The sequence below is a fragment of the Cydia pomonella genome, chromosome 20, assembly GCF_033807575.1.
Source record: "Cydia pomonella isolate Wapato2018A chromosome 20, ilCydPomo1, whole genome shotgun sequence".
Lineage (NCBI taxonomy): Eukaryota > Metazoa > Arthropoda > Insecta > Lepidoptera > Tortricidae > Cydia > Cydia pomonella.
In genome coordinates, this window is record NC_084722.1 from 11,616,467 (window position 1) to 11,641,682 (window position 25,216).

A 25,216-nucleotide genomic window follows, 5' to 3' on the forward strand; every position below is an offset into this window, starting at 1 on the left:
GAAATCTTGCTCTAAGTTTTTCGCTGTCTTCTAGTATATTAGAAACTGATGGTGTTAGCTTAAACTGGGCAAACACAGGTAGTCAAGTAATTCCATTCTTTAGGGTTTGAACTACCCTTTCCTATTAGAGCGAAAGAGAAAAAAGGTTGTCGGTAAGTCGTTATCACCGAACCAACAAAAGACTCTAAAGCTGCCATTGATATAATTGATTACGTGGAATTTTTCTACAGCGCATCGCATAATAAAATTACAAATAAGACCTTTTATACCCATTTTTTATTAAAAGTACTACTATACAATTCGTACACCAGCACGGATGTCCTGCCACTGCCAATACTTTAAATTATTTAAATCTTTCGTATTTTTGTATTTTGTACCGTAAAAATTCATTAAGCGGTACTAATGATCAAACTAACATAACACCACATTATTTGATTTGATGTCGATTTAACCGGTTTAGGACCGATTTATACCCTTATAATGAATAAAACATGCAACTTAGGTAAATAAAAAAAAACGAATAAAACCGAAACCGGTTTTTTTCAAATTCTAAAAACCCGGTTTTGGGTTTCCGTCAAAAAACCGGTTTTAACCGGTTTTTTCGGTTTCGGTTTAAACCGGTTTGCATTCCCTATTCAATACTTCACTTCATGTCTCTGTTACTTTGCCCGCTCACTCGTTCCGTAAATGACAAGAACGCCATATCACCATGGCCGAAAACGAAGTTTCGAGAAGTTTTAGCTGAACTGCTGAGCTATGCCGTGAGCACCGCAACAATACGTACTTGTCGGAGTCGGGCGGCGCGTCGACGCGCTGCCAGGCCACGGTGAACTTGCCCGTCTTGCACACCGTGTTGTCGGGCGACGCGCTCGTCACCGGCGCCACTTCCACCCGGCTGTCCCAGTGCCCTTGGAGCACGTAGCGTGGCTGAAAACAAATCAATTAGGTTGACCAGTCAACTTGACGTTGTTGTCAAATAAAACAACTGCGAGAAGACATAACAAGTGTACTAAAAAGTAGGTACTTAGGTGGACTTGCATGTATACAAATGTGCTTCAAAAGAAAGATAAAAGCCTTAGGGTTTGTACATCTCACTGATCACTTCAGAAACTTATGACCTCGAGTTGATATGTTTCAGGCGCCACTCACCACGCCGTTGGGGTCCTTGATGACGCCGGTGACCTTCCGCTGCGTGTCCTTGCTGAAGTAGCCGTAGGGCTGGTACTTGAGGTGCGCCACGTAGCCGGCCGCGGCGCCCGCCTCGCCGATGATGTCCATGTCGCCGTGGTTGTCCACCCACAGCTTGCCTACGATTATGTTGTGGACTGTTGTCGTCACCTGCCATAACGAATACACTCATTTTATTCTTTATACCTTATTTAGAAAATATGAAAACGCATGTGTTATGTTATGCAAAAAAAGCTAAATTAACGTCACGATATGATTGATGCTACGTCGCTTTCTTAATTTGTTTAAATATTTCAAAATAATAATGACTTGCGAACAAAGTAGATTAAGATTAATTGTAATGCAATGACTTTATATAAACAAAAAAAAGAAAAGTATAGGTATTTGAATCGAATGTTACAGAAGACCTAACCAAATGCCTATATTTTATTTTTAACTATTACTGTAAAGTTTAAAACCAAGATAAGCGTAAGTATACTTGCATTGGCTACAATGCTACGAATCTTTTGGCTGCGTAGTAACCTTATTAATCCAATAGTATTTGTTTCCGCTGCCCTTGAAGGTTAAATTTCTGAAGCCCTCAGGCTCCACCTTGATCACCTGGCCTCGGAACTTGCTGGTGAACGAGTAAACCTGCAGCATCGTCCACGGCTTGCCGTCGCAGTGCGTCGCCGACGCGGGCGGGTGGTGCGACACCTGAGACCGGGACTTAGGCTATTCCTATGTAGGCGGAAAGCGAAGCGAAGAGGTGCGCCGCGGCTATTTGCTCCTAGGGATGGGTGCAAGTTAGCGCGTTGCCCTCAGTTTGATCCTACTATACTTGGTCAAGCAAATCTTGTCAGTAGCAAAAGGCGGCAAATTTAAAAAATTGCGGGTTAGCAACACTGTTTTCGAATAATTCCAAAATCGCGTCTCATCTGTGTTTTATCTGTGGAATGTGGATAGTGAACGACGGCCATCATGTTTGTTTACATTATTAATCGTTGCTATTTCAAGAGAAATTTCTGCTGTCATCATTAAATACCAATATATTAAATAAGCCTGTGCATGAACTTAAGCAAATTCAAGGTGCCTACAATATACAATCACGCTCGTTGATCGTAAATATTTGTAAAATTTGAGGTTATGATAATTACATGTTTTGGTTCGATGTACATTACTGCTCTTCTTAGCGCAATACCAACGTAATACTGCTTTTTGAGTGTTGCCCTACTTGACTTTGCTGTACATTGCTACTGACATACTTTGCTTGACAGACTATAATACTTACTTCTCAATAGACCTGCCTATGCTACTCTAGTAAGTCCACTCCAGTAAGGCCAAATGACATAATAGTATTTAAGCACAGAAGCACTCTGTAAGTTCTTCTGTAGTGCTGCACCGAAAAATAATTATTATTAAAAGGTACCATAGTTTGTGCTACGCGCGCGTGAATCCGTAAGCTGCTTGTGTGCAAATCGTCTCAGTTTATAAAAACTGTCTGTCGTGAACGCCCAGTTATAAATAATGTTATAAAGCGAAGCTAACAGTATAGACAGAGTTAATATGATGGAAGCGTTGCCTGGGTCGACGCGGGACACGTTGCCCCATGTTGCGCCGTCCAGCGTGAGTGTCGGATCTGGGACCGTCAACAAACTAACATGGCAATAGGAGCGGTACTCGTTCCCGCTGCGGTGGAAGCGGAACCAACGCGTGCGATCTGGGTTGATGCGGATTACCAGGCTGCGGAACACGCTGCTCAAGGCGTGCTGCTGGGAGGAGCTGCCGGACCTGCAATCGTCATCATACTAACATGGAAATATGTGCGATACTCATTCCCGCTGCGGTGGAAGCGCAGCCAGCGTGTGCGGTCCAGGTTGATGCGGATTACCAGGCCGCGGCACACGCTGCTCCAGGCGTGCTGCTGGGAGGAGCTGCCGGACCTGCGATCGTCGTCACACTAACATGGAAATATGTGCGATACTCATTCCCGCTGCCGTGTAAGCGCAGCCAGCGCGTGCGGTCCAGGTTGATGCGGATTACCAGGCCGCGGCACACACTGCTCCAGGCGTGCTTCTGGGAGGAGCTGCCGGACCTGCGATCGTCGTCACACTAACATGGAAATATGTGCGATACTCTTTCCCGCTGCGGTGGAAACGCAGCCAGCGCGTGCGGTCCAGGTTGATGCGGATTACCAGGCCGCGGCACACGCTGCTCCAGGCGTGCTGCTGGGAGGAGCTGCCGGACCTGCGATCGTCGTCACACTAACATGGAAATACGTGCGATACTCATTCCCGCTGCGGTGGAAGCGCAGCCAGCGCGTGCGGTCCGGGTTGATGCGGATTATCTGGCCGCGGAACACGCTGCTCCAGGCGTGCTGCTGCGACGAGCTCCACTCCGCGCTGTCAAAATGCATGGCCAGCGTCGGCGGGTGGTGCTGGACCTGGGACCGTCACTTAACACTCACCTTGGGGTCGCGTCTAGTATATCCCCTTAAGGCTAAAAGCAAGTATACCAAATCAGAATGGGATGGTGCTATAGAACTTTCAATAATTGCAATGACGAAAGCCCTATCCTCAAGTGCCACTTCAAAACGTTAGGTGTTCTTGCCCGTTAAGCTTTGGTTTTCCGATTAATTAACATAAATCGATTTTGGTATGTTAACAGCAAATAATAAACGTGTTTTTGTAATCGCGAATGTTCTCTTGGTAGCAATTCTATTTTTATACTTGCTTTTAGCCGTAAGGCCAAATGCGAGATAGTGGCAGTACTAATTTACTTACGTTCTTGGTCGATGCAGCAGCGAATGTGATTCAGTCACTTTTACACTCTAAACTTTCACAAATGAAAATAAAACTCAGCGCGGCTGTTAGAAAAATGTAGGAGTTATATTTATACATCCCATTTGGCCTTACAAGAATATTTAACATAACTGTCACTACCGATGAAATAACAGATATGTCTAGTGGAGACGTTTAATAGTAACGTAAACAGTCTAATCATGGTATTTGAACCTACCGACCTATTATTTTTTTCGTTCCACCGCCCGCTTGGTTCCTATTCCATACCATACCTGTCAGTTAAGATATCTGCCACGTCGTGAAAACTTTCTATAAACCTTTCTATTTCCGACCGAAATTGATAACACAAATTATATCGTGTTCACGGATTTAGTTGGACTGAAATATGTCGATGTGTGTCACCTGCAATCATACCTAACACAACGAAGCGCGCAAAAGTATATGAGACGTTTTCGTGTCTCTACCGACTCGATTAACTCGTCAATCAAGACCCGTCCGCATCGCCCCTACATGTAGCATCGTGTGTGTGTGTGTGTGTGTGTGTGTGTGCGTGTACCTTCCTCCAGGTGTACTTGGTGCCCTGGCTGGGGAAGCAGGCGGAGGCGGCGCCGAGCGGCACGACCTGCAGGTACTTCCCGCGGAACTTGGTGGTCATGGTGAACTCCTGCCAGCACTGCCAGCCCGCCACGCCCTCGCAGTGCTGCGCCACCATGGGCGGGTGGTGCGACACCTGCCCCATCATACGAGTTTTAAGGATGGCCGAAACTGCGCGGACGAGGTACGTTCCAAAATGAGATATAATGGGGTTGGCTGGTCGAAGTATTTTACAAATAGCGCCAGTATGTTTTACCTGTCGATCCTTAGAATCGTGCCAAATTATTTTTCTTTTTTTTTATGGTCTGGATAGCCCTTGAAGCCAAGTCTAATATAGCAAAACTATAGACAGGTAAAACCAATATGCTAGAGCCGTCTATGACAGTTGCTAAACTTTATGTTGTGAGCAACATAATAAATAAATAAATAAAAATGTTAACTGAATATGGTTTTAATAGTGTTTTAAACCCACCGACTGGGCTGGCACAATTTGTGCTTTTATTAGGAACTCGTTTTAGAACGTACCCTTATAATTGTTGAAAAAGATATTTTAGGAATTTGGAAAAGGTTTGAGGCAAGTGCTGGGAGGATAGGCGAGGTAGGAGACAGGCAGAGCGAGGAACGAGGGAGAAAACGGGCGTGGAAGTGGGATGGAATATTCGGGGAAGTTCGTTATCAAAAAAGATTTTTTAAGGCCGTAACTCACTTGGTCGTATATATTCTAATTTCCTTATCATTATTTTGGCTGCACCTTAATCCTTAATATTACAAAATACAAAGAACGACAGCTAAGTGAATTTCGGCTTAAAAATTATACATAAGACCTTTGTACACACACAAAGAAAAAAATAAATGAAATTAAATAAAATTGATTATAATGATCTACATTGCATTTAAGTATCGCAAGCAGTCGTGCTAAGCCTTAGCATGACTTTTTGACTCCATAATTTAAGTTTGTTTGAGTTCAGTCCTTCAAGAGATTTATAAGCTGGTAAATCACATCATGAAACTTTTAGACGTTATTCTTAATTCCTAACTGCGCAGCGGCCCAAAAAAGACCTTATATTCCATTGGATTTACAAATATTTTTTAGTCTAAGCAAAGTATTTTTACTCGTTTTAATAGGAAAACGGGTATACATGACTAGCGCTTGTGTCAATCCGTAGTGGGTGACAGCGTGGGAACATTAAATATTGCTGACATACAAGCTATAAGTTATTGCTTGAAGTTGGTGTCATAATAGCTGGATGCCGCAACATATACGGTAAGTCCCTATAAAAACTTGGCACATTTTGGTTTATATTGGGCAGCTAGAGATTATACTATTCGTGTTAAGCACGTTAATGACCTGCGGCGGTATCAAAGTCGCATTTTTGTCACTTGTCATGTCATGCGTCACTTTCGAACTTACATACATGTTAGAACGTGACAGGCATGATGACAGATGATAAAAAACATAGTATGATTTATCTACCACATGCGCGCCAATAGAATTTCAACTTTAGCGTTTCCATTTAAGGTTCAAATTAGATTGCACTTTCGGAAAATATAAGCTGTCTTCAAATGAATCACTAAAGCTGGATTAATTGAAGTATATTTGTTTTTTTTTTTGTGAAAACCTTGTAGATTGGTGCGACCTGGAAAAGGGTTAATATAATATTGATTTGACAGCGAACATAGTTACTCATATAGATGCATCCACACCGCGGTTAACTTAACTAGACTGTACGTGGAGCAACTGTGGACCAACACTATGCAACAGTAAGTAACCAGTTAAGTTATCTAATGTTACCGTGTTGCGTTTTGCTCCACAAAAGTTAACAGCGGTGTGGACACACCTCTTAAAGCAATGATTGTCCCGGTCGTGTTCGAACGTTACCTGTTCTGAGATACACCGCCAGCCGAGGTCTGACATTCTGTCGCACTCGTACGTCTCGCCGAGCAGCGGGTTGAAGGGCTTATTTGTTCTGCAACAAGAAACAGTTTTGAGGAATAACTTTTATTGGTTGTTAAAGAGATTATGACGTCATTCAACAATGTTTCTCATAACTAACAAAACGTTGATAATCGTTTGTCCCTGCCCATCATTTTCGAGACAACATTTAACCTTTTGAACGCCAAGAACACCTAAAGTCGTCGTTACTAGTTGTGCCCACAGCCCCATGAACACCTATATATGTCATGGCGGACGCTGTCAAAGTAACCTTCACACTTTCGAATATAAGGTTTACATTAGCTCCCTTGCGCCCGGGATCTTGGCGTTTGAGTGATGTTTGTCTTTATGACATAAAGCGTTCAAAGGATTAATGAAGGTTTGTAAAGTTGCTGCGCGTTTCTCCAGAAACTTTCTGCGTCGCATAGCTAAACTGTGGAATGAACTATCGCCTGCGGTATTTCCGGACCGATACGACCTTCAAACCTTCAAGAAAAGAGCATACTGCCATCTTAAAGTCCAGTAACGCACTCGCAACCCCTCTGGTTTTGGACGACTCGTTTGCCACTTATATCATAAAAATGTTTTATTAAAAGAGATACCCTAGTATAGGAGAAAATCGTGCGCCTTAGTTTAGGAGAAAATCGAGCCCCCTAGTTTAGCAGCTGAAATACATTTTTTAGAACTTCAACTTTTAACATCCAAGTTACCTGATCTATAATTATATTTTCCTTATAGTCATATTAAACAATCAATGAATTTATTTTGGTGCGTGACGCATTAATAAAATTAAATTCTGTTGAAGGGTTTGTATTGTTTACGGAGCAGTCGGACCGGTCTTGATTTCCAACATTGATTATCAGCTAGGTCCGAGTGCTAGTGCTAGTCACCTGCAGGCCGTGGTGGCGTAGGCGGACACGGTGAAGGCGGCCACGTAGGCCAGCTGCTGCGCCGGGTCGCTGAACCGCGCCGCCTCGTCCAGGACGGACGAGTACTCGTAGTCTTCCGCGAGCCGCTGCAGCATCGACAGCGGCTCGCTGAAGTTCACGGGGATGGGGATCTTTGATAATTCTTTGCCTGTGAAAGAAGGTAAAAGTTTAGTTGAGTAAAATATTCCGAATGTTTCTCATACTTTGTCATAGGATGATGTTGATGCCTGTATGGCAAGCTCACTTTTACTCTTCGTGACATTGCAGCGAAATGCGATAAAAGAGCGTCACCCTTCATTCCGTGCTTGGACGCAGCGTACCGTCGACGAGTCACGCATATGCCCCGCCGCTCGCCTACCGAAAGGGTGATGCGCGCGCGTGGCACCGCGCTCATGCCCCGTGCAGTGCGACGAAGCCTTAACATCCAAGAGTGACCTTCGGCAAGACTTGGAGAGTTGGAGGCCTACAACTACATACCTATGCAGTTCTTCATGATGGACCAGAGACTGAGCGGGTAGTTGGGCTTGTCGGGCACGCGGGTACGCCGCGGATGCCCGTCCACCATCGACACCACCTGTGACACGTGCGGCTGCAAGCAACAAAAAAACATTTATTAGTTTAGAAAAAGTTTTCAAAAATTACTGTAAACAGATACACAACGGTAGGGTACGTGGTTTAAGACAAAAATATGAATTCACGATAATTCGTTTGAGCCATTCAACGTTCGCCCTGTTACAAAATCAAAGTTGTCTTCTGTCATTCAATTCTGTGTTTAAAATAAATGGAACAAATAAGGCCACAATGTCACATTGTTAATTGGGGTTTTAACGATTTTTAAATGAGCAAGAACTCTTTTAAAAGACGTGGTGGACCACAGCAAATTGTTTTGACTTTTGATGATACATTCAGAGTTAGGTTAGAATAGGTTAGTTGTATTATTTGGATGTCATGAAACATCTATTTGCTAAGTTTATTTAGCTTTGCTGAGACGATACCCTGATATGCGGTCAATGCTTGAATGATTTAATTTATTTTATTTCATTAGCCGGGTCTACACAGAGCGAGCATACGCGTGAGGGCGAGGAAAACGCACCCGCCGCCTCGGCCGAGGCACGTCTACACTGGCCGGTTTCTGCGTGAGGAAATAGCCTCGCACGTACGTGCTCGCTCGCTCATTCTGTGTGGAGCCGCCTATTCAATTAACCCTTTCAAGATGCAAGGCTCCTAAAGTTCTGTAAGATATGTGATGCGTGGCTGACTGGCTGTACGCAACTCACCCAGATTGTGATGTCCATGCTCTTGGAGTCCGCCGGCGGTTTGCTGGTGGGTGCAGCGGTGTCTACGCCTCCCATGGAGCTCTCTGGTCGCTCCTCCACGAAGTAAACCTTGTACAAATTAAACGATAATTTTACAAGTGTACCCCTGTTAAGACTTTTATTTTTAATTTTATGAAAGGATCGGCCATAGCGCTGCTCAAAATACGCTGAGTTGCGACGACATCGCAAGAAGAGGTTATAGTGTTCTTAAGGACGCGATCACAACGGTAGCTGGTTAAAAACGTGACGCATAAGTCACGTCACTGCATCGGCGGCGTATTTTGATCAACGTGTGGTTAATTTGTAAAGTTCAGTAGCTACAAAATATTTGAACTCATAAAAAAATTACGTCTCGTATATTGAAGTATAACTTGTAACGTAACTAGGAGTATGTAACAGAGTATTGCAAGCGTCAAGCCGATTTTTATACAGTGGTTAGATTACCTTGAAAGAAGCGTATTTAGATATTATAATTACTTGGCTCTGCTCTATTATTAGATAACGTAAACATACATAAAACTCAGTTAACTAGTTTACAGCTAACATGATTTCAGAACCAAACACATCTTGACAACAAAACAAAGTTACTAAAAATAAATTCCATTCATAAGTACTTTTCTTTCTGTTCACGCGAACTCGCAAAAATTCATGTCGGGGACTCGTACCTTGCCAAGAGTGCTGGTGCCAAGTTACATACATTACACACCTCATAATTTTCTGAAACTAGCATCGCTTTTTGCGCGTTTTTAAAAGTATACTTTATATCGTCAGGTCAAGGTCGCTTTTATAATTGAACGGTGCATTGAAATGCAAGGTTAGGAAAGTAAATTAGCCTTTTTACGAGTAAGTTTCAAAATGTTTTTCGATGAGTAGAAGTAGGTTGATTCTGATGAATATTTACAGTAGGTACATAAGAGTGTGAAGTGGCACACAAATATATAATCAATTATTAATGCTTGAACGCATCAAAACTATTCAGACTGGAAACATAAGCAGTATTTAGAGGATGTGGTCAGTGATTGTGTCTCGATACCTAATACTTGATATAACAACTGTTGTAACATCAAGTAGGTATCTTAAGGCCGCTTGTTGTTTACCTCTATCTTCATGTATTATATGTGTTTTCATGTACATTTTTTCAGAGGTTGTGCAATAAAGAGGATTTGTATTGTATTGTATTGTAAAGGGCATACTTGGGACGCCCGGTAGGGCGGAGGCCTATCGGACGTCCCAGATATCGCTGGGGCGATGCTGTTGAAGCGGACTTGCGCGATCTCCAGGCCGATAACTGGCGGGAGATGGCACAGGATCGAGACAACTGGCGTGTACTCGTGTCGGAGGCCAAGACTCATTTTGGGTTGCTGCGCCATTAAGTAGTAGTAGTAGTAGTAGTATTGTATTGTATCTTGTTGATACGGGAACTAATAATTCAATTATTTTCAAATACAACATACAATAAAATAACACAGCATTGCGTTTTCAATAGTAATAAAGCAGTCTTATGTATAGTTTAGTTTCTTTATTGGTAAAATATTTTACAGGTCACACGGTAACATAGTTGTGTAAAGGTGAGTAACGGTCAGTGACGCAAACGGATAGAAGTCGAGATTTGTTCCTTTACATTCTACACACGGTTGAAAACAGTACCATCAAGGTCACATTTCTAATTAAAACCAGTTACAAGTAGTATATATACTTTAGACCACTGGCTAATTAAAATAAAATCATTTAAATGATCACTTAGGAATTCAATCCATTATATAATTTCTAATCATAGAAGTATTCCCAGCATCTGACCTTAATTCATTTTATTTTCCATATTGATAGATGACAGACAACCTAATGAATGTTATTTCCACAATAGACAATGACCTACACTTGGCACGGCGCCATTAAATTGAATTATAAATATAATAATAACCATCACTTCAATCGACTAGTGCTCTATCTCTATATTAATGATTTCGTATAAATAACAAGCGATTCACGTGTTTCCTCAATTGATAATCACGTACTTCTTTCGAGCTATTAAGTTTCAATTAAAGCCATCATTTTCATTGGCATCGTTATTTATTCAGAGGTTTTCCCTTTCATTTAGTCATCAGTCCGACAGCTTAAGGACTTATTTACGTTACATCTACACACCACACCACCAAAAAGTTTTTGAGATAAATGGGAATATTAATTCAACAACACACACAAGCAAGTAAACAACCGCTTAAATGCATATACCGTCTCCCTTCCGTCGGAGATAAAAGAGGGGAAGCTTTTAAACTATTACTTTTATTTACATATATCACTATAACTACACAGTACACTTTAAAGTCACCCGCCGCGTTTGCCTGTCTGTATATTCGCGATAACCTCAATTTCCCATGGGGTTTTCACATAAATTGAGTGATTCTTGAGGAAGGTTTAGATGCATTAACATAATTATATCTCAAAACGGGCTTTACGGGTACGGGCACTAAGAATGGTACTAGTTCAGCGGTGTCACTCACGAATTCGAGCCAATCGTGTAGTCAATGTTTAAGTGTATAATTTGTTATGGTTTTGTGTTACCCGTGCGAAACTGGGGCGGGTCGCTAGTATGAACTATTACTACCTATTACTAACATCGTCCACATGTACCTAAACTAATTAAATAAAAGTAAACTAAGTGATAGATAGGTTGAAGCGCGGACAATATGTGTCATATGGTTTAATTCACACGTTAAAATGGTTATACAAACGATAGCGTCATCCAAATACTCGTGTGTACAATTCGCGTTCTGTTCAAACAATTTCAAAACAATAATACTTTTGTCTACGCACCATCAAGTGTGACTAGTTTCCGACGCTAATCATTTCTAATCTATGCAAAATAAGTATGAATAGCCTTAGAATTACCTACCTATTATTTGGATTAGTTTTCAAACTTTTAAAAATATAGGGATGAGTTATGTACTTAATTATAGCTATGATTACTTGCTTTGTATCAGTAACCAGCTAAATGTTTATTTGACTACAGCGAAACCAAAAGAATGTGTAATGATATTAGCAGTAAATCATACATAATATTTTTAACAGACTAAAAACAAGAAGAATGACTAGGCAAATCTAATCTGTGGTGGCTGCAGCTGCAGTATTTCTAAAATTTCTGCCTTTTATAAACATTTAAGAATAATAGCTAATGTATTTGATAGGTTTTGAAAATAAAAAATAAAAACAAAGAGAGGCTTGTAATTAATTGAAAATAACCAACCAATAAAATAAAAGGAACAGTATTTAGAGGTTTTCGAATTAAAATCAAAGAACAGTTAGGTTATAAAATAAACAACCAATAAACAATATTATGGTACCAACCTGCTGCGTCTCTGTTACAATCTCAGGCTCCGAGTCATCAGAGCTTTCTCCGCTCTTTACTTTGTTTTTTCTGTTTACCTGCAAGGATACACACACATGGGGTGAACTATGAGCGATGATATTGACCCATGTACGATGGCAGTGGCGTAAATGAAAGGCAGAACAGACAAAATACTACTGGCCTCCAACCTGAGGCTTGCCACTAGCCTCGGTTCAAAGTTACCTCAGCTATGCTTATTCTTTTATAAAAAATTACTTCTTTCTCCAGAAAGCATTGAAATTATTTATAAAGAACACTATTGGATTTCATGGGCTATAAATTAGAGATGCAACGAATAGTGGCTTGGCCGAATACCGAATATTCGGCGGAGCCATCAGGCGAATATTCTGCTAGAAGTTTTACCTAAAATGAAGTAAATTCGAACGCGCGCGTGCGTGCGCTTTGCAAGTTGATACTTGTTTCTCGCTGTAGGCAGTCTTTGATATAAATTGCGCTTATTCTGCACGCAGTGCGTATTGTATTGCGGACATTGCGGTGCGTTAGATTTCGTCGTGTGTGTAAAAAAACTTGGTATTATTTTTTTGTCATGTTTTTGTACTATCTATGAATATAAACGTAATCTGAAAGATTTACCTATTGGGAGCGTGCACGACTGTCACGCAACCTAGCGTCCGCAAGTCTAGGGGAAAACGTCAATTCACTACATCTTATAAAACTACTCCAAAACTAAAAACTACTGAACGCGATCTTCATACGACTTTCATCTATCAATAGAGTGATTCTTGAGGAAGGCTTAAGTATATAACTTGTTAAGGTTTTGTGTAAATTGTTTGAAATATAACGATGTTGTCGGAAAAAATCACGCTGGCTAGGAGCTTTAATCGAAAACGCTGCCTAATCCGTTTGAGCTATAACAACACAATGTATGGTGGGGTTGTTTCTCATTCATAGGTCTACAAAAAAGTCCGCGATGTTAAATGTCTATCTTTTAAGGATAACTTACTATACTTATTCGTAACTTCTAGAAAAAGATCACGTAATATGTGGCATTTGCAAAGCTATTTATATGGATACATTATTAACAATTATCAAAATAAATACGTTAGTTATATTAAGCATTTTATACAGATTACATTGGTCCCTTACACCATACAATTTAAATGAATATTTCAGGAGTAACCGTAAATCAAAGTTTCATTTGGAGCCATATAATTGTACGAAATGTTAAAGACGCTATCCGCAGTTAGTTCAAATTTTTACCACCTTATGCGCTGGGATCGCTTTACTTACCCCCACCATGCACTTCGCACGGTCCCAATTGATTACTTGTAGTTTGTTACTTTTTTTACCCCTCGTTTGCCGTTTTCTACGTGTTAACGTACTATTCGGTATTCGGCCGAATACTATGCCACTATTCGGTATTCGGCCGAATACTATGCCACTATTCGGTATTCGGCCGAATAGTTAAATTGTGGCCAAATAGGCCGAATACCGAATAATGGTCGAATATTCGTTGCATCTCTACTATAAATCCCAGCCTTTTGATAGGCTTACGTGGGTATATACAGGGCCGGATTTAGGGGAGGGCAACCGGGGCTACTGCCCCGGGCCTCCACAAAAGGGGCTCCCCACAATAGAGAATTCGGTAAATTTACCATTTTATTTGAAAAAATTTGGGGCCAGGGGGCCTCCACTCCTTTATTGCCCGAGGCCTCCAGACCTCTAAATCCGGCATTGGGGATATAGATCTAACTTGCTTGTTTAGTAAATGATATTTAATACTCTTGTTTTGTTATATTCTTTGAACTCTTTTGCTGTTTGAAGATTCATTTATCTATTGTTGTTTTAAGTCAGTCATAATGACTCATTAAAATGTTTACATTACTGGAACCTTAACAAAAACAACACAATGTCATGTTAATTACAGATATACTGTTGTTTGATTAGTGAACTGATTCTTAGAAACAACTACAAAATAAATGATATTATACCAAAATTCAGGTTGCTAAATAATTTTAACTCCAAGTGACTAATTCTGAATGGATTTGTTTATGCTAAATGTTTGTTATAAACATACTTCCTATTTTGTTTACTAACTTAGTGAATACATTGTTATGAATGACTGTTTCAAAACAGATTCACTTCAATTAGTGAATGCAATCTATGTTATTATTTAGATTATTGTTAACCTTGAAGTGGACAACGATATGAGACAGAGTTTATGCTCTGATACAGTTCAGAAAAATACTTACAGGTACTTTCATTACAAATGAATTGTGTGCTTTGTCGTCCGTGGAGCTGACACCATCTTCCATGGCATCAAAGAATTCATGGTCTTCATCCTCTGTTTCATTGCCCTGTCCCGTGCCGTTACCCCCTGCAGAACAAAAATAGGTTAATATTCTTGTACATGCAAAAACTTTGTAAAATGAAATATATAAAACAACAACATAGCTAAAATGTATCTAGTTCAATATATAAGTCTAATTAACATTAAACATAACCAGTTTATCTAATATTAATATTCACTTTCATATTTTAATTTAATGATAGCTAGGTCTGGGTATGCAAATTAAATATTTGTGTAATACATACAATAGATATTTATTTAGATATTTATGGATATATAAACATTTGATTGAACTAAAATGTAGGTTATATGATGGTCTATTTCTTAAACAATGATATAATTGTAGGCAGTAGGTACATCACCAAATAACCATCGTTTAACAGTGTTATACAGCCATGCAAGATAACTAGTCATCTCCTGATTATGTAGGCTTGTATGTCACCTATAAAACACACACACTATTATTACCAAATAAAACCGGCCAAGAGCATGTCGGGCCACGCTCAGTGTAGGGTTCCGTAGTTACTCTTCCGTCACAATAAGCTAAACTGGAGCTTAAAGTATATTAAATTGTTAACCAAGGGATGAAACGGTACCTTTCACCCGAGTTAAACAAATAGGCAAATTTGCATAATCAGTACCTAATTAAAGTAAGTCTTTTTACTATGAACTTTTTGCGATAACTCAAAAACAGCTAAACTGATCATGCCCGCTATAGTTTTCATTTAATTGTCTTGTCTAATGTTTAATGTCTTTTTTTCATATTTTTTTGACCTATGGTTCAAAAGTTAGAGGGGGGGGGGGGGACACATTTTTTTTTTTTTTCGAAGCGATTATCTCTGAATATATTCACTTTATCAAAAAATGTTTCTTGAAAACCCCTATTAGTTTTGAAAGACCTTTCCAACGATACCCCACACTCTAGGGTTGAAGCGAAAAAAAAATTTCACTCCCACTTTACGTGTAGGGGAGGTACCCTAAAAAAAATTAAATTTTTAGATTTTATTGTACAACTTTGTCGGCTTTATTGATTTATATATTCATGCCAAATTTCAGCTTTCTAGCACTAACAACCATGGAGCAAAGCCTCAGACAGACAGACAGACGGACATGGCGAAACTATAAGGGTTCCTAGTTGACTACGGAACCCTAAAAAGAACTATGTACAATCTAGACATTGAAAACCAACTGTAATGGTGATAGCTATCTATCTCTATATCCAAGTGTTGGTTAAGACTACCTAAAACCAACTAATAGTGTATTTCTTTCTAACCGAATTCATTTGCGATGTTTCAATTCTATATACTGACTAAGATTTTGGAATACCTATGATAGATAGGTTATTCCCGGTAAGGTTCACTTTTTTATTGAATTTGTTTAGATGCAAATACAGTGCTTTATTAATTATGCATCTGCGAGTTTGAGGCTACCATTCTGAGATTATTATTTTTATAACACTTCCTCACAAAATCTATTCTTTTGCTAAATGTATAAGCAACAAACAGTTTTTATTTATAAAAATAATATTGTGAATGTGAATTAAAGCAGTGGAACAGTGAAATCATGGAATGAACTCTTTGGATTGCAACAATCAGCCAAGGGTTGGTGATCACCCTAAGCAGTGCAAGATCATGCTAGCAGAAGAACACTTACGTGAAAAACAGTCACATTCAAATGGTCACTCAGTGAAAATCCCGCCACATATTAGGAGGACTAAAAAATAACAGCCATGGGGTGACAATGATTGCACTAATGCTGACTTTTCCGGTTCTGTGATTTTACTCACTTACCGCCCATGACGTTGTTACGAAGCACAATTTAATTCGTCATCGGAATCAACTGTGATTAACCACGCAACTAATTTTTAGCACTACACTAAGAAAAACCAAACGAACCAAGATTACAATTACAATACAAACGCCCGACCGATACGAACGATGCAGCTGCCAAAAGACAACACGTCTAATGCGGCAGACGGTAATTAGATAAACGAATACGTCATATTAACAACCAATTGAAGTTCTTTATGTGAAGCAACCTTGAAATCACCTAAAAACTTTAAATGAAAATATACAGCGTAGGAAACGAAACATTTTTACGAGAGCGCACCGAGCTGTCTTACGTACCGAACAGTAGCAGATTAATGGTTTAACATTTTTAATTTAATGTATAATATAGTTTTTAAACCTTGAAGTTCACAACATTTAAAGAAATTTAGTTTATTCGACCAGAATTTCCACCCAATATCACATCACTCAACCAACTCACACAGACAAAGTCAATTTTGACGGTCCGTTTCATGGAGTTATACTTTTTATGCGCAGCGCAGCAAAAGCGGAATCGCTTCAATCGCGTTTTGTTACTGCAGACAAAGGAGACGTTCAACAACGAATAATCTCCACCAATAAAATATTTATTTTTTACTTTTTCCGTTTTATAATAGGTTCCCGATATGATCCGAATCAAAGAGTAGTATAATATAGTTAGGCCAGTGATTGTCTCATTTCAAACAAAGACAGAGAGAACATACTGTCTTTGTCGTACGCTAGAGCTAGCACCCAAAAGAAAGGGATGAGTATAGTCAGACTAAGATAAGTTGGTAGCGATTTTGATAGCCCAGACGGTGCACGTGTTATGTAAACGTCACAATTTTATAGAAGTTTGACGTTTAAAATAACACTTGCACTGTCTGGACTGTCAAAATCGCTGCCAACTTATCTTGGCTTGACTCTATGACGTTTACTTAACCTTTGCATCGTATTGCCAGACTATATATAGGACAGTTCTAGTGTTATATTTTGGCCCAGGACTGTCTCATTTCGATAGAATAGAGGTACAATTAGTATAGAGATGACATGGTAGAGCCAGGAGATGACCAAACGAGATTTACGAGATGCTCTTAAAGAACTTTCTGTAGGAGTAGAAGAAAAAGCGTTATTATTGTTTGTCCTTGTCACAGTCTTACATTTTTTTATATTCCCCACCGTAAATTTAGCATGGTTTATAACCCGATCAAAATACGTAGGTTGTTTTTTGCATGTTGTCAGTAATGTTAAAACGTGTTTTTAATTTTATCGCATTGCGTATATTCTGTCCCTCATGGGCGCACGCGTATAACACATCTATAGAAAATATACTAGATCTATATCTATGTGATGTGCGTGAGCATAGGCTCATTTCAAACATAGAGAGAATCAAACTGTATGTATGTATGTATATATGTATGTCACTTTATTGCATATAAACAGGTTAACATAAAACCAGCCAAAAGTAAACAAAAAAAGCGGCCAAGTCCGAGTCGGACTCGCCCATGAAGGGCTCCGTACCATTTATGACGTATTAAAAAAACTACTTATTAGATTTCGTTCAAACCAATTTTCGGTGGAAGTTTGCATGGTAATGAACATCATATATTTTTTTTTAGTATTATCATTCTCTTATTTTAGAAGTTACAGGGGGGGGGGACATATTTTACCACTTTGGAAGTGTCTCTCGCGCAAATTATTCAGTTTAGAAAAAAAATAATAATAGAAACCACAATATCATTTTTGAAGACCTATCCATAGATACCCCACACGTATGGGTTTAATAAAAAAAAAATGTTGAGTTTCAGTTCTAAGTATGGGGAACCCCCAAAATTTATTGTCCTTTTTTTTCTATTTCTGTGTGAAAATCATAATGCGGTTCACAGAATACATCTACTTAGCAAGTTTTAACAGTATAGTTCTTAAGGTTACGGAAAAAAGTGGCTGACGTGATATACGGACGGACAGACGAATCCATAAGGGTTCAGTGTTTTGCCATTTGGGTACGGAACCCTAAAAATTGTCTTGGTCTTACTATAGTACTATTTAGACTCAGTGAGGGCGAAACTGGGCTATAACCGCGAAAATCGAAGTTCATCAATTGCGGGCATTTTTCTCGGTCACTCTAATTACGTCTTAGTGAGAGTAAAAGAGAAAGATCCCCGCAATTTGCGAATTTCGGTTTTCGCGGTAGGCCCCCTGATCCTTTCGGGCATTCTCGGCTCCGTTCGGCTCAGCATTGCTAGGAGAAATTATTAGGGTTGGTACACCTCGACGTCCCTTTGCGTGCACAACCACCATAGTTGGCAGGATCTTAAAATATAGATGTGCTAATATACATGTGCGCCAGTGAGGGACAGAACATACGCAATGCGACAGAATCAAATACCTGTAGGTATTTTATTCGTCGTAATATCGTTTTAATATTCCTAACAACATACCAAAAACCACCTACGTCATTTGGTCGCGTTAATTGTTGCCCACCCATAACCATACCTACAAAATTTACGGTAGGGAATAAAAAAATCGTGAGCTGTGACAAGGACAAACAATAATAGCGCTTTCTTTGCTACTCCTACTTTCGCGCCTTTTCAACTGATAAGTTGTGTTTCACTCTAGTTATGTGTTTTACAGGAGGGAAAAGTTATTGTTTAACCGCTCGTGCTAATATTGATACTCGAGCAAGCGAAAGGTTCTAATATCTTGAGCGTTACGAGGGTTTCAAGGCACGAGGGTTAAACAAATTTTGCCACCGAGAGAAACACAAAATTTTTCACCACACCAACTCGAGGAAAATACTAAGTGTGAAACATCAAACAAAATCAAACCCAAATGAACGTGAATATTATACAGGATGGAACAAAAATAGTGGGGATCCGATTAATAGGCCAGACAACGAATGCTCAAAAAAGTTATAGAGGGAAATGCTTGGAACACAATTTTTGACTTCGTTACTTTGTTTGGACTAGTTAGGAGGTGAACATATCAAGTCCCCGGCATTAGCCCGAGGGGAGAAGGGGGTTCGAAAGTACCATTTTTCAGTTTTTCGATTATACCTAAAGCATAGTTTAGCTACTTAGGTCTTAGCAACATGGCCACTTATACAAAATGAAAGCCGATATAATTTTTATAAGTTTTATTTAGTCAAGTTTTTAGATATCTTGTGTAGTTTTTGAGATATCCGCTCTTGAAAGTTTATTTAGAACTCATCAGTAAAGCTGCCAGGCCGTGTTTGGTATCGTTTTCATATAAATCGGGGGTGCTGAATTCAAATTTATCTTGTTTTCGGAAACGGGGATTGTAATTTTAACAATTCTTTCCCAATGTTCCCAATACTCAATGTATTTGCTTTATGTTTGTCCGCGGCAGCAGGCTGTTAAAAACCGTGGGTAAATAGTGAAAATACCGAGTGTTTATCGGGTAGGCTGAGTGGCTGAGATTGGTCATCTGGAAGACCTGCGACGAATCTTCGCTCCGCTTTCTCTGAAACGAGAAAGAACTGCCTGCCTAGTGAGTGACGCCACCCATACCTAAGCATTTATTCCGGGGGATGGGATCATTTATCGCATTGGCGAGGTCATGCAGGCAAACACAAGACAACAGTAAGCACCATCCTAAGATTCCAAAGATCACTTATTTAGGTTCCTAATAAGAGCATGCGAGATGACTCGCGGTCACCACACCACCACACTAATCAATTTAAAAAGTTATTATAATATAAATCTGTCAGTCTGTGGCAACCTAACCTATGGGTTAGAACCTTAGAACCACCTCATACGATTTGAGTAAGGTTTTTTTTAAAGAACGTGTCCGTCCAAATGGATAGATTATAACTTGATAGATACTTAGCACTGTCATAATCATAATATTTTCGAGGTTTTCTTTTTAATATTTATAACAAAATGTTTGTAGCAATTGCTCAAAGCTCAATTCAAGTTATTCAAGAGGTATTGTAGAAGTGTGTAAAAGGGAAGCCATCACGTATAAAAACATTTCATTAGTGCGAAAGGGACATTTTTTCTGAGACGGGCAGATTTCTGAGGCCTAGCGACCGGCTTAAATGTGCCAAAACATATAAAAGGTTAACAAACTAGAATAGTCACATTTTTTATTTATTTGTGAATTAATTACTTCCATAATATGACATTTGATATCATAATTCTGATTTTCGTCGCGCTTTTGATCGTCGACAAGCAATTTTGTACATTATAGATCTGTGCTTGAATCTAAGATTTAAGACATTATGCTGCTTGTGACCAGTCTATTGAACAAGATACTGGTACTGTGTAGACTCTACTGTACCGTTTGCCTACAATAAACCATTGCTTAATGTGCGTGTAAGAACGACCATAGTTTAACCACTAGAATACCCTACCCAACATAACAACAGTAGGCAACATTCGAAGCATTTCATCTTGGAATTTATTATAAAGGATAGGTAAACTAATTATATAGGATAGGTAAACAAGTAAACGAATTTTCGAAATGCTCATCTTGGGTAGGGTACCATGGGCGGTTTTATACATAATCGTGGTCGTCCACGGCAACGACACATTTTATCGTCTCTATAAAGCATCAGGCGTATGATGGATAATTAACTTTATCCACATGATAAAATAACTGTCATTATTTAACATCGCGATCACGTAGACAACAACGACCACCATACCACTGGGGACCACTATGTAGTATAAAAGCACTACTTTTATTTTTACCTTTGAACTTACGCTGCTTACTCGTAAACACACAACATGTCACGTTCGATGGTGATTTACATGTCTTCCAACCTGCAATCTTACCTATGGTGCGAAAACGGCCTTCTTCATATTTAGCAATCTGTTCTATTAGTGAAACTATCAGATAATCTAGACTATCTGCAGAGACAATGCTGATGCGCGTCCAACAATTCGCTGGGAAAGCCGAAGTTTGGCGAACTGTTCCACTGCCTTCGAGTCGATACATTCGCATCAACAAACTGCCTGGAAAGTTACTCTACGTCCTCTTGAATATTATCCTCTGTTAACTAACCTGTGTGGTGAGAGACCGTCTTCTCCAAGTTCTCATGCTGTCTGGGGAGTATCTCTACTGCCTCTTGAAACCGCATCTTTTGATTTCGCTCTTGGTGTAAGGCGTGACAATATATACAATTAGCACTTGTACTATATTTCTTGTATATATTCACTTTCAACTAGCCTGTGCGATGAGCGACAGTCTTCACCAAATTGTCGTGCTGTCAGGCGAGTTGCTCTACTGCCTTTGGAACCGCAAGTTTTGATCTTTCTCTTGTTATCTAACTAACACTGCTAATCAAGGCTCGGAAACTGGTTAAATTTCCAAACCGTTATCATGTACTTGGCGCAAAACCTTTTCATTTCGGTTTCGTTCGTGAAACCGTTATTTTAAAACCGGTTTTTAGGGGAACATTTCCATAAATCTCTTGTCGCACTAATCTGTTTAGAACAATAAAAACCGGTTTAGTCCTTTGAAATGTCTTTGTTTACGCGGCACACCGCCGGCCGACCGGCCGTCTCGTGGAGGCGTCGCTCGTCGAATAAATCGGTGTGTTTAGGTTACAATAAAGTTCTTATAACGTAACACTGTACGTACCCACTTTTTATTACAAAAATAAATAAGTTGTTTAGTATTAGAATATATTTTATGCTATTCGTGCACTATGTAAATAATGTACCTATATTATGATTAGGGATTGCAAACCGGATTGGTTTTCAATCCGGCCGGATCCGGCCGGATTTTGGCCGTAGTCCGGCCGGATCCGGCCGGACCGGATCCGGTTTGGTATAGGGATATAAAAGTTAATTAAATGACATATTTTTCTAGTTTTTTGCGTAATACGTATTCCTAAATCTATAATTTGAAGTTAATAAATAACTTCTTAACAATAAAATAGAACTTGGTAGTAAAAAGTGTCACAATGTCAATATCACTTTAGCTAAAATTATCGGTAATTTATTATATTTAACCATTCAAAAGTGCTCAAATTTTCGTTTACAATTATAAATTTGCCTAGTTTCCAAAGCCTGATGATGGGATGTGGGGTGGGAATTGGAGCTCCTTGAAAGGACAAGTTTTCGTAGCTGTTCTTTGATTTAATTCTTTGTAGAGTCTGTTCGGAAAGAGAAGAGTCGTGGAATGTATTGGGCCCCATACATTCCACGACTCTTCTCTTTCCTCACAAACTCTAACGTTGACATCCATTCTAGCATAGAGAAATAAGAAGAAGATTGCTCACTCCATACATCAGTTTTGGTACCAAAACGCTTATTATTTTCGTAGTCGACATCTAGGATCGAGTAGCGGAACTCTCAGTACTGCTACTCGACAATAGATATCGCGGCAAACAAAAAGTCTAATGCTCAGCGATTTTCCGCTAATAGAGTAACCGGAACTCTATTTTCAACGCTTACGCTTACTATTATTTATTACTTTTAACGAAGATATTTTACTTTTAACCAATTATGATATTAAATATACTCTATATAATACTATCTTGCTCTAATTTATTTGTCCGAAAAAGTAGTAGACTGTATGACTTAAAAAAAAATTGTACTTTTTTTAATTTATGGAAAAGTATATTGGTCAAATTATAAGGAACAACACACGACACGACGATCTCATGCGAAAAATAATAGAATGTAGGATTGAAAACCATCGCGGAAAGGGAAAGTTACATAGATCAAATAAAGAATTGGCTAGACGTAGAGTAGCATGTACCAGGAGATGAAGGAAATTGCATAAGATTGGATGAAATTGTAAAGACAAAAGATTCTCTCTTAAATTTGAATAGAAAAGAATCTATATTTTATCATATATATACATATATCGGAGAAAACTAAAGATTATCAATATTATCATATATTCTTCATTCACACATATTGATGAGCCCAACTGTAGTCGGTTAATCTCCTATCACAACATTATGACACGACATGAACCTTCTCTTTAGCATAAATTACAAATGCCTTCCATGGCTTCTCCATCCTTTAATTTTTCCTTCTATTACAGTATTTATGTAATCGTCATATCGTGCCACCAACATGCAAGAAGAAGAAATCCTCTTCTGTTCCCAGTCATCGTCATAATAAATATATTTTTATCTTACTAAATACGATGGCAAGCGGCCGGACGGCATGACTCTGGTTCCTTGGAAGCTGGGACGGCCTTTAGTTTGGGACGCCATATGTGTGGATACCCTTGCGCCGTCCCACCTCCCAGGGACCTCGACCAAGGCCGGAACGGCCGCCGAAGCAGCCGAGGGTCTCAAACGGCGCAAATATGCATCCATTGATTCCGGTTGTATGTTTGAGCCGTTTGGGGTGGAGACCCTCGGACCCTGGGGACCCGGAGCCCATTGTATTTTCAGAGAGCTGGCGAAGCGTCTCATTGATGCTACGGGTGACCAGAGGGCTGGTTCTTTCCTTGCCCAGCGAATTGGCATCGCCATACAGCGCGGTAATGCCACCAGCCTTCTGGGCACCCTACCATCGGGCGACGAGCTAGCCCCCATTTTTTATTTGTAAATATATGTATTTAGATATGTTTCTTTACTTTAGTTATATTCTTTTTTATATCTACTTCCTTTTGCTGAATAAATGATTAAGACCATTCTTACTAAATTTAAACTTTTTCATTCGTTTTTTGTTCTGTTCAAATTCATACCTCGTATCCGTTGCCTTTTCCTCGTCTGAAACGCACAGCGCGTGCTGTATTTAGGCTTTTTTTTATTATACCGGATCCGGTCCGGATCCGGTGATTTTTACCGGATCCGGTAGTGCCTGAAAAGTGCCGGATCCGGCCGGATTACCGGATCCGCCGGACCGGATTGCAATCCCTAATTATGATTGTTTGTATTTTTCTATGTAAGTAAATTGTAATATTCTTTTGGAGAGATAAATTCTTAAACCAAACCAATAACGTTCGCATTCTTGTGATAGTTCGGAGTAAAACCAAAGTAAACCGGTATTTACCGCCATTTTTTCAACCGGTTCCGAGCCTTGCTACTAATCTACTGCACGGAAAGTTACTTTACTTCCCTTCAATATAACTACTGTCGACTGACCTGTGCGGTGAGAAACAGCCTTCTCCAAGTTGTCGTGCTGCCTGGCGAGTTGCTCGACCGCCTCTTGGAGCCGCATTTTCTGATCCCGCTCGTGTTGTAGAGCGCGCGACATTCGCGCGCTTGAAGCTGCCGCTGCGCTCATGAATTCTGAACATGCCTGCGCAAATATTAGGTATCCAACATTCATAAATTTCATAATTCTAAAATATATTCCGCAAGTAGACCTTTAGGAAATGTTTAGGCAAGTAGGCATTTCTTTTCATTTTATTTTTTGCATACATGAACAACATAATTTTATGTATATTATTTAGTCACATAATTTTATGTGTAATATTTTGGTCATATTAGATAGTTGTTGAGTAGGACATTTAAAACGAGGTGGTATGATTACCTCATTTACAAAAATGAGGTGGTACAGAGTCCTGCCTCAAATGAGGCAAGGTACCTTGACCCTTTATTCTCCAATTTTGTATTATTTCTTCCGGAAAGAGATATCCCATCAAAAATATAAATGTGAAATGAGATCTATGTGGGTGCTAAGTTCTGGTTCACTTGGGATGTAATTAAAGTTCAGGATTTATCTTGGCAAGTTTTCATATCAGCAAACTAAATTTTAGAAGACCAAGATAAGTCTGCAACGTTTTTGATAGCACACGCAGTGCAGTGCAAGTGTTATTTATATGGCATAATTTCATAGAAGTTTGATGTTTGAAATAACACTTGCACTGCGTGTGCTATCAAAATTGATGCAGACTTATCTTGGTCTAACTATAGTGTGTAAATAAAAAATGTTTTTTGGAAAATTATACAAATCGTAAAAAAAAAGACTTTTTCTTGGGATTAGTTTCGTAATAACATAATTGCCCAGCTGAATGCCAAATTTCAACTTACTAGGTCA

General features: G+C 39.4%; 1 protein-coding gene across 3 annotated transcripts in view; it reads right to left on the reverse strand.

Annotated features, from left to right (window-relative positions):
* The window catches only part of LOC133529000 (oxysterol-binding protein 1), a 36,311-nt gene that overhangs the window by 5,225 nt on the left and 5,870 nt on the right, over window positions 1-25,216 (reverse strand). The window contains exons 5-14 of one of the 3 annotated variants that reach the window (XM_061866568.1): window positions 24,319-24,475; window positions 14,339-14,463; window positions 12,086-12,163; window positions 8,702-8,809; window positions 7,902-8,013; window positions 7,386-7,572; window positions 6,442-6,529; window positions 4,525-4,698; window positions 1,150-1,338; window positions 785-927 (exon numbers count right to left, since the gene is read on the reverse strand). In XM_061866568.1, coding sequence (XP_061722552.1) covers window positions 785-927; window positions 1,150-1,338; window positions 4,525-4,698; window positions 6,442-6,529; window positions 7,386-7,572; window positions 7,902-8,013; window positions 8,702-8,809; window positions 12,086-12,163; window positions 14,339-14,463; window positions 24,319-24,475 — 1,361 coding nt within the window. The remainder of the gene's footprint in view (window positions 1-784; window positions 928-1,149; window positions 1,339-4,524; window positions 4,699-6,441; window positions 6,530-7,385; window positions 7,573-7,901; window positions 8,014-8,701; window positions 8,810-12,085; window positions 12,164-14,338; window positions 14,464-24,318; window positions 24,476-25,216) is intronic. The other 2 variants (XM_061866569.1, XM_061866570.1) reach the window with 2 other exon arrangements.